The sequence below is a fragment of the Salarias fasciatus genome, chromosome 7 (assembly GCF_902148845.1).
Source record: "Salarias fasciatus chromosome 7, fSalaFa1.1, whole genome shotgun sequence".
NCBI classification, from domain to species: Eukaryota; Metazoa; Chordata; class Actinopteri; order Blenniiformes; family Blenniidae; genus Salarias; species Salarias fasciatus.
The window spans coordinates 22,919,099-22,929,663 of record NC_043751.1 but is presented as its reverse complement, the minus strand read 5'-3'; the positions used below and the strand labels follow the sequence as shown (position 1 = coordinate 22,929,663).

General features: G+C 40.4%; 2 protein-coding genes across 5 annotated transcripts; one reads left to right on the top strand and one right to left on the bottom strand.

Moving 5' to 3' along the window:
• The first annotated feature begins 2,225 nt into the window (after positions 1–2,225).
• Positions 2,226–3,873, top strand: exosc6 (exosome component 6). Its single transcript, XM_030097076.1, has 2 exons — positions 2,226–2,512; positions 3,232–3,873. Exons 1-2 carry the CDS (start codon positions 2,232–2,234, stop codon positions 3,776–3,778), a joined length of 828 nt encoding a protein of 275 aa, XP_029952936.1. The 5' UTR covers positions 2,226–2,231; the 3' UTR covers positions 3,779–3,873.
• A 1,196-nt stretch (positions 3,874–5,069) lies between these two features.
• psme3ip1 (proteasome activator subunit 3 interacting protein 1) lies at positions 5,070–10,038 on the bottom strand. 4 transcript variants are annotated; one of them, XM_030097074.1, is made up of 8 exons: positions 9,949–10,037; positions 8,460–8,591; positions 8,229–8,327; positions 7,167–7,288; positions 6,693–6,832; positions 6,522–6,610; positions 6,018–6,224; positions 5,070–5,519 (listed from the first exon to the last, which is right to left on the bottom strand). In XM_030097074.1, the coding sequence occupies exons 2-8, from the start codon at positions 8,584–8,586 to the stop codon at positions 5,515–5,517; spliced, it is 789 nt and encodes a 262-aa protein (XP_029952934.1). In that variant the 5' UTR covers positions 8,587–8,591; positions 9,949–10,037; the 3' UTR covers positions 5,070–5,514. The 4 variants fall into 4 exon arrangements, with proteins under 4 accessions (XP_029952934.1, XP_029952935.1, XP_029952933.1 ...); XM_030097075.1 differs by having other exon boundaries at positions 5,070–5,514; XM_030097073.1 differs by having other exon boundaries at positions 5,070–6,224; positions 9,945–10,038.
• Positions 10,039–10,565: the final 527 nt, after the last annotated feature.

Below are 10,565 nucleotides of genomic sequence, written 5' to 3'. Positions count from 1 at the left end.
TTTATTGGACACTCAAAGACGCTTTACATTGCATTATTCCTTCTCTCCATACTGGGTGGTGGTAAGCTACTATTGTAGCCACAGCTGCCCTGGGGCAGACTGACGGAAGCGAGGCTGCCATTCTGCGCCATCGGCCCCTCCGACCACCACCAACCATTCACTCTCACACTACTTTCATACTTAGGCAAGGTGGGTGAAGTGTCTTGTGAAGCTATGTGTGTTACATTATAAAAAGTTAGTCCCAGTTAGTCCAAGGGACTTTGTCTCAAACTCCCAGTCATCGACCACCAAGCACCAGAAAAGTTAGTTAAGTCTGTGTAAAGTGAATTAAGCCATTTTCTTCAAAACACATTATCACATTATGTGAGAGGAGCCTTTCTGCTTCAAAGCTAATCAAAACGTATTTGAGGTGACAAGGTCAACCATGTGCCAGGAGGCTCACAGGAATCTTACTGATTTTCATAGAGAGAGATGTTCGGAGATCCTTATGGAAGATGTGGCTGCATTTGCAGAAGCGCTTTAGTTTTAATACAGTGATATTTCTAGCCTAACATAAGGTTGAGGGCTAATATGTATAGAGCATGTGAATTTAAAGTTACAATAGGAAAACATTGTCAGATTTCTCTGGAATACTCCCTTGGAACAGAACTCAAACAGGGCTACAGCAGGGCTATAAATGGCTGTAAACCTTACATAAAATCATAAAACAAGTTCGAATTCAATTTTAGGAGACATCTTCAAATACAACTAAGTATGCACGGATTCTAGACAGTGTAATGATCATGAAACACACCACGTTTAAGCCATTTTACTCCAATCTGATGAATCCAGTCCAATAAAATTAAATGATATTGCTCTTTTAAAGTTTTGGGAGTGTGTATGAAGTATTGAACTCAGTGATCAACATAGAGTGAGAAATTGGACCCAATGGCAATTTTCATTTAGTAGAACTTAAAAAAAATTAATATATACACACACACACTCACACACACACACATATATATATATATATATATATATATATATATATATATATATATATATATATATATATATATATGTGTGTGTGTGTATATATTAATTTTTTTTAAGTTCTACTAAATGAAAATTGCCATTGGGTCCAATTTCTCACTCCGCCTATATATATATATATATATATATATATATATATATATATATATATATATATATATATATATATATATATATATATATATATATATATATGCCGCCTATATATATATATATATATATATATATATATATATATATACATTTTTAAGGATATTTAAAATGGTCTTGGAGACCTTCCCCCCCCCAAAAAATACATATATCTTCAAGTGAATTAAACTATCTCTGCTTTTGGTGCTTTTTCTGTAAATGAAATGGACCTGTTGATGAGACAAAGAGAGGAAGGATCCAACACGCAGCCCCCTGCTGACACTGATTAGCATAAGACCAAGTCACACCTAGTAAGGCATACTCCTGAAACTGGCTGTCTGCCGCCTTTTGCTGGCACAGGACCTGTATACCAGCCGTATCCTCTTCCCGGGTACTCCTGAATACAGCCCTTTTTTTGCTGTGCAAGGCCTGCAGGCAGCAGTTTTAAGAGAAAAAAAAAATTGCACTACAAGTGGACTACAGATATAAGACCAAAGTGTCATATTTCTTACTTTCCACTTCAGTTGTTACTTACAACTTAGGCTATTAATCATTATTTTATTTGTTATTTAATAAATAATTTCTTTGCTGATCCGTCGTCCTGGACTTCATTCAACATAATTCTGGGCCTGAGAGACCCCATCGTCCATCTTGCCTCGGGCCCCCAGAGGGTCTAGAAACGACTCTGATGCAGTGCCCTTCTGCAATGAGATGTTTCACCCGTTTTGAAATAACTTGTATTTTTTTTTATAAGCAATAACAATCAAAAATTCTAGCAACAATTTTATATTTTTAACTGAATAGCATATAAGTAAACTAACACATTATATAGAGAGTAAAAAAAATTTAAGAGGAAATTTAAATTATATACACAAATATAATAGTCTTAAATATGGCTTCCGGTCAACAAGCAAACAAATCAGTTTTTCGTGTATTTGTGGATAAATATTCCAACGTTTTTCTGAGATGTTGTGTTTCCCAAGCAACATGCCACACATCACTAGGAACCTTTATCGTTTGACTGTGTTTCCGGGGGACTGATTTTACTTCCCCATTTGCTTGGCTGCAGCATGCCGACCGATACGAAGCGTGTCCGCGGCCCTGAGGTATCCCAGAGCCCGTCTCTGTTCCTCTGCCACCCGGCAGCGGTGGTTCTCCCCTCGCAGGGGCCCAGAGCGGACGGCCGGCAGCGGGACCAGGTGGACGTGCGGCCGGTGTTCGTGCGGTGCGGCCTGGTGAGCCAAGCTAAAGGCTCCGCGTACATCGAAGCTGGAAACACCAAGTTGATGTGCTGCGTTTACGGACCCCGGGAAACGGAGCGAAAAGATGAGACCGATATGAAATGTGGAAGGTTTGTAGTCACGTTTGTTCAATTACGCGCATATAAGGTGGATATTGACATGTTGTTAAAAAAAAATTGCAGTATTGTAAAACATGTAGTTTAACAGGTTCGCATTTGAAATGAGCGCATATTTCCAAGTTCAGTAATTGTGTAAGTACCTCCAAGCTAGACAGAACTGGGTCAGTAAACATCGCAAAGTCTGATTTAGGCAAGAGCCCCAATTATTGCCCAAATAATCATCTAGCTGATCAGCATTAATAGTAGTTGATGGCCAGAGGATCTGTTCAGTTTATTTATTTTTATGTACCAATATTACTGTGTTGTAGGAAAGCATAAAAGTCAATGAGTACTACAAGATGGGAATAGATCTATTGTACAATATATGATTGAGATGAAGAGCATCACTAAAAAGTAGTTAAAAGTGAATGGGAAATGCTAGTTTTTCAAGTAAATTGCGGTTTAGCAATATAAACAGCAACAGATGATTAACAACAAAAAAAGCAAGGCATGTTTGAATTTCTCCCTTAGTGAAATTATTTTCCTCCATTTAATTCTTTTCACAGTTCTTAGTGAATAGGTGTTAACCTATCTACAGTGGAATTCAAACGTAGAAATCTGCAGTTGCAACTTCACCTCACTAACCTCAAAAATCGTCTCGTTTTTTAGACTTTATGCTTGTTTGTGAAGTAGATCCAAGTTTTCTCTATTCTGTCTTTTCTTGTGTGCAGATTAACGACCGACATGCGCTTCGCTCCATTCTCCTGCCCTGAGAGGGGCTCCTGGATTCAAGGGAGCCAGGACAAAGACTTCTCCCTGATGCTACACGAGAGTCTCCAGCCGGCCGTGTGCCTTCACAAATACCCCCGCTCTCAGATCGAGGTCAATGTGATGGTTCTGGAGAACAGCGGCTCGGTCCTGGCCCATGCAGTCACATGTGCTTCTCTTGCTCTTGCGGATGCGGGGATCGAGATGTACGATCTGGTGCTGAGTTGTTCCATCCGACAGGACGGCAGCTCTTACATGGCTGATCCCTCCTACGAGGAGGAAAACTACAGCAGCTCGGTCAGTGGTGAGAACCAGGGTCGTCTCACTGTCGCCTTCCTCCCCAGTCTGAACCAGATTTCTGGACTGCAGTCAGACGGAGAAATGACCCAAGAGACTCTGACAGCTGGGGTTCGAGCCTGCATCGAGGGCTGCTATAAACTGTACCCGGTGGTCCAGCAAGCGCTGGCCAAGGCTGTGCGTAAGGCTGCCCCCCCACCGTCAGAGAGCTGAGAGCCAGAACAGCTCAGTAGCTTTTCTCCAGTACTGGCTTTGAAAACTTGAAAGTTTTCTACTATTTCCTCTCACTGTAATACTAACTTTCCAATTCAAACCAATGTATTTGTAATAAATATTTTTTAAAACACAGTGCTTTGTTCAGAGTCAACTTGCTGAAATAAGCAAATAAGCATTAACTTTCACCATGTTTCATTGCAGGTAATAAAACAGATGTTTTTCTAAAAAAATCTTAAGCAATGGAAACTTTCACACTACCTTTCAGAGATGTTTGTATTCACAGCATCCTGAAACTTCAGAACCATGGCCTTTTAGTTCATCATGTAATTAACCAAACGACCACTAGATGGCACCCAATGTCAGGTTTAGGAAAGACACAGGACAATGATTGAGATGGACACTGTACTGCCTGATTCACACAGTTCACTAATTCTACACTGCTGTTTGTGGGAATCTGCTCAGGATTACGACAGATAAGCGTTTATATAAAATTCAGGGCAAAATTAAAACGCTCAGGTTTGTTTAGTTTCACAACCTATGCTATCAGCAAAGACAAATATAGCAACATGTTCATATCTGGTCTTGGGTCTGGGTTGTTGTTGGAGTCTGAGGGAAATTCACAAGGTTTAAAGTAGTGCTGTCAATTGACTAAAGCATTTATTTGCACCTTTGACCACAGCTGTTATTAATCACATCATTTGTGAACTTGTCATCGCCACACAAATTCACCAAGTTAATGTAAAAAAAACGGTTTTATCAGGAACTTAGGTGGAGAAGTTTCACATCAGAAAACACAAATGTGGAATTTGAACAATCCAATATTTTAAAGTTGAGATGCTCAAGGGAAGGTCACTTCAATTTTCTCTTTAGGTGTTGAACAGTACAAAACACAGACAGCCGCAGTGTATCTGTAACATTTGTAAACTTCAAATGAAGAATCTATTCCTCATAATTCACCTGTACTGCACAGGGAGGAAAAAAACAATTTCCAAATGATAGTAAAATGAGTTTTCTCCTCTTTATTTTCTCTGAGCCAATTGCTAAATCTGATTCTGCGATTAATCACAATTTTAAAAAAAATCAATCGACAATAGTCCTCCCTTAATTAATTACAATTAAAACAGCACTAGTTTAAAGATATTTAGATTTCACAACAAATCTGAGTATATTACAAATAAGTTAAAGGTGTCATGTTCCCTGCCCAATAATTTAACCTGAATGATACAAATTGATTGGTTAGTATAAATATTACTGAAAAAAACGTGCGTTGCACTCACACACACGGATCTCACAGCAATAAAACAAAAGTTATTTATTTCTTTGACCAACAAACAGCACTCCATCACCTGAGAAAGCAGCAAACGTTACACCATCGTTTCATAATGATATGACTGTGAAACAAACAACGTACGGGGAGAATTATCACATCGAGATTCACACAAATAAACATTCTTCCACATCAGTCAATCTCTGGAATAACTCCAGTGGAATAAGAGACAGAGGAGAGGAGAGGAAGGCGTGTCCTGCTCTCCCTTCTCGTCTGCTTATTGTTTAAAGATTATGTGACAGTCTCCTCCTTGCTCCACAGCTGTCAATCACTGCTCCCTCAGCCAATAGCACAGCTTGCGGTCGCTGTGGGTCGGTTTGGAAGGGGGGGTGTGGTGGTGGTGGTGGTGGTGGTGGTGGGGGGCGGGATGTCGTCGGGGTGGGCAGTGCGGGATTGCTTGCTCAGCCTAAACTGTGTGAGAAGCGATTGGAGCGAGGAAGGAAGGGTGGAGGTGTCATGTTGGAGTGCCACAATAACCATAAAAAAAAAGAAAAACAAATAGATGCACAGATTTAGTTCAGAGTAGACTTTCGATTGGTTTCAGCTGTTTATTAGGATTGCATTATTGCGCTGGACTTTGAGGACAAAGAGCAACTCACAGCTGTGAATACAACAGATACTGACCGCTGTGTCGTAAGCAGGTGTTTAAGAAACATGACACGATTCTTCATCATCATCAGCATGTATGAGTTTTCTGTATGTGTGTATACTTATGTATGTATGAAATTTTTGTACACTGCAGTCTGCATATCTCATGTGAAGTTACCTTTTCTCGTTATACTTAAGATCTGAAAACACGTTAACATTTTGTGTGTGTGTGTGGGTGTGTGTATGCATGTGTGTGTTTCTTAGTCTATCTGTAGGCCCTGTTGTGGCGGGGGTACGGCGACATAATTGCGTCCACGCTACCTTCGCTGTCCGAGCTGCTGTCGGAGTCGCTGCTGCCTGAATAAGCACAGAGTCCCGGTAAAACGCCCACGCACACGGCGGCCGACGGCAGGTGCAGCACGCCTTGACCCGAGCTCAGGGGGGCCGCCAGCGTCTTCGACGTCAGGCCGGGTACCGTGAGCTGAGCTTCAGCTGCCCCTGCCCCTCCTCCTGCTCCGCCCTCCTGTTCTGAACACCACAACACACAGTCAGACTGGGAGAAGCTGCTCAGTCACATCCCTGGAAAACTCTGGGACCGTAGTAAACTCCTGTGCATTAGATAGGTGCTTAACTTCTGCAGCTTCAGTGAGCTTGTTCCGATCTCTATCCGAGTAATTTTAGCTCAGCTTTTTCGTGATACGTTGGTTCACTTTTCTTTCCTACACTGACATAATTCTGCTTTTGGATTTACATGACAAACACGCTCCATCTGTGAGGTGAATCTGAGTGTTTATCTGATCCAATCAGCCTCAGACTGCAGCCCACCTGTGTGTCTGTCTCCGTTTCCCGTCGTCTCTGTAGCTGCTGTTATTTCCACCTTTTGCTTCTTACTGCTGTCTGAGGACTGCGAGGAACTACGACAGAGAGACAGAGAAATTGACTTTAGAACGCTTAAATGTGTTTCATTTTGGTTAAAGAGTGACACTGTGTGTGAACCTGCGTCTTTTAACAGCTCCGGCTAATAAGTGAGCTTGAGAGAGGTGACTAGTTCGTTGCTGCGGCCCTGAAGGTTTGGGAGCAGACTTCTTCTCAGGTTCTCGTTTACTGTCGACAGACGCTTGTTTCACTCGAGCGCTGTGACAATGCAATGTTAAGGTGAATATACCACAAAGGAAGGTCAGACGGAACAGGAGTGATTTGAGGTAGCTTTACTGTTTGAATCTGAGTTTGGATGAATATTCACTTCAATAAATGTTAAGTTAAAAAAACAAAAAAAAACGACAGTGACCAGTATTTAACTTTCTATACACAGTTTTTTTGTCATCATGAATCATTTTCCTCCAAGTTTTTCTGGGGTGTTCAGTGGGTTCTCTCCAAATCTCATTTCTTAAATGAAAGTAAAACAAATGATATCATTCCAGCTGTATAAGATGCTGTTTATAGACGTCTCAGCGTGTATTTAAAGGATATTCTGTACTCCAACAGCTCCTTCTTCTCCTCGTCTCTGCGTTGTTTCTCCACCAGGCACTGTTGCCGGGAGACCTCGTCCAAGAAACTGGTCTCATCCTCGTCCAATCCCCTCACCATATTCTCTGTCACCATGGAAACATGCTTTCAACACATGGCAGAAAAGGGCCTGCGTGTCCCCCCCCCCCCACCCCCCACCCCACAAAGAAAGCTGTGATGGTCGACCATTAAAACAAACAACACTGATCTCTGAAGAGATGAAACATATGAAAGGAGCATTTAAAGACTGAAAGTTTGGACTAAATAAATGTTGGTTCTGTGCAGTCAAGTAAGAGCTGCATTAGAAGACAGTGGTTGAATAGCTACTGCAAAAAAATAGATGATTAACCAAATATTTTCTGTAATACAGTGAATTAAATTTTGAAGTACTCATTTGAAGTTTTCATTTCACTGACCTCAATGGGGCTTTTCTACAAGAGTAATGCACAGAAAGGATGCATAATGCTCAGTTTTATACAATACATTAGTGTTATTTGGCAGCACTTCAGCAAGTAAGCAATATGTCCACAGTTTTAAAACCACATATATTTCAACATTAAACTCACCAGGAGTGTAAAACTCATATCAAAGTGAAAACAGGTTCTTTTTTTTCTAGAATCAGGCCGGTATGCTCTCCGTATAGACACAATAGTTCACATAGGGTGACAAAGCAGCAAAGTAAGGACTGCCATCTAACTCTGCTTGTAAAGCAATTACAAATTATTTCCTCGCTATCTTTAAAATGTGTATTATCATTCGGTATTTACAGCCTTGCACGTTTGAGCAGACTTCTGAATAAATCATCAGGATTATGTCTGCATTTAAAAGGTTTGAAGAAGGTTTAAAAACTCTGAGACAAACTGAACAGACTAAATAATACTAAATAACTGAAAACATATCTGATGCTTCTCTAATGTAAACAAGACCTACGTTCCCTATAAAACTGTATGAATGTCGTTCAGAGTAGCAAACAAAGGGGATTAATTTAAAGAATAGATTAAAGAATAAAACAGAAAAAAGACCCACTGAATTTAAGCTGCTCCTCAAATTCCTCTTGCTTCTTATCCTTCTGCTCCTGGAGTCGCTCAAAGAGGGAACGATGGTCATACTCCTCCTCTGGGACCTCTGTTAGGAACACATACACACGTGGTTAATTGTAGGTATCTCAGAAGTTTGGACTGTTTTGGATCTGTGTGTGTGTGTGTGTGTGTGTGTGTGTGTGTGTGTGTGTGTGTGTGTGTGTGTGTGTGTGATTACGTTCTGGATCTTCAGGTTTTCTGACTTTCTCCCATTCTTCTTGCCTCTTCTTTCTCCTCTCGTCGAGCTCTGCCTCCGACACAAACTTTCTGCTGAGGTCGATGCCTGCCGATTCTCCACCCGCCATTTCAACTACCCGCCAAAGACAAAGCTTTTAGTTCTATGGGTTTCTGAGATGAATAAAAACATCAAACTTCCCTAAATATACCTTTATGTGCATTACGTAAGTTCAAAATTCAACCTAAATATAACACGGATTATGAGCCTAAGAAAGGGCTAAAGATCACTGCTATATCACTCAAACATTAAATCAAGCCAGGGATCTGGGTACTGTTATGGACTCACATCTGAAATTCAACAACCATATCAAAATCAGCTTACTACCATCAGAAAAATCTCGTTCAAATAAAAGGACCTTGGACTGAAAAACATTCTGACGACTTGTTAATGTATTGATTTTCAGTGGAATGGATTACTGTTACTGTGTATTTATGGGTCTCGGGAAATAAAATAGAGAGCTACAGCCAGAATCTTCACCTATACAGAGAGGATGGAGCACATTACGCTCAAACCTCCACTTCTGAACCGACAGCCTGCATGTCAAAGGATCCACTTCAAAATTGTACTTCTTGTCTATAAAGCTTTGGGTGACCTTGGGCCTGATCTCTCATTTACTTGTATAAAATGAAACATTTAGGCCGCTGTGGTCCTCAGGAGGAGGTTTACTGAGCGTTTCAGTCAGAATAAAACAAGGTGAAACAGCTTTTAGGTCATATTCTCTTCACCTGTGGAACAAATTTCCTGAACACATAAGGACTGGTGGCAAACCCACTTCTTTTAAACCAGGCCTTACAAATGTATTATTTTCTCAGGTTTCCAAATAAACCATTTTTATGTCTTTCTTAATCACTCAGCAATGATGTCTTTCAGAATTTTAATCTCTTATGATTCTTAGTTGGCTTGTTTTGATGTTATCTTAGTGTCATTTCAAAGCACTTGGGTCCGAATGGTTCTACAAAAATTAATTTGCCTTCCCTGACAAATATCTTGTTTTAATTCTGATTTAACTACGGCCAAAACGCTCCATCAGAGAGTTATTTTTAAAGCCATATTGCAGATGCAAATAGGCCCCGTGGATGGACGTCGTTTCTCCAGATCAGCGATTACCAACGTTAGTCTGGAAGGAAAGATCATTTCGGAGCAGCAGGCAGGATTTGCCAGTTATACATTATCATTCTGCAAAAGAGCAATTGACGTTCTGACTGATTGATGGTTCAATAAATTGCATTTAGTAATTAAAGCTGCTGACCTGCAGATGGCTAGCATTAGCCCCGTTAGCATTAAATGTGTCACCGTCGCTACGTGCGACAAGAAAAGCCTGTCATGCCAAAAACGAAACGCATTTAAAAAACTCAGCTTGGTGCACTTTAGTTTCATTTGCAGCCTATTTAACGTCGCGTCAGATAACGTCAGAGTGGCTTTAACTCACCGGGCAGCGGGTAAACCGATAAACTGCAGCCTCAAATCAATAACGTGATGCGTCGCACCAAAACCGGCTCGTCAGGAAACTCAGGCGACTAACATTAGTTCCTAACCAATTTTTACAGTATCATACCTCCAACAGACATAAGCACGACAATAAATAAAGCAAGCAAAAATAACAATAGAGACAATAACCAAAACAACAAAAATAGAACATCTTCAAACAGAAAATCTTTTCATCTTCGGTAGATTATAATTCTTTTAGAAAACCAAATTTTATGGCACACATTAAGGTGTGATTTTAGAACTGGTGTCCTCAGTTCATTGACAGCGTATATAATGAACAGGACATGTGCCCCCCCCCCCCCCCCCAAAAAAAAAGAAAAAAAAAAAAAAAGAAAAAGAAGCTTGCCCGGAAGTGTCAAAAACTTGCAATCTCACAGTGTCCACCAGGGGCTCTCTTCATAGACTGCAATTCAAAACGAATAGAATAGAATAGAATAGAATAGAATAGAATAGAATAGAATAGAATAGAATAGAATAGAATAGAATGAAACAGAACAGATTTTATTTATCTCACCATGGAGAAATTTACCGTTACAGAGGCTCGTAGAACACACAGCG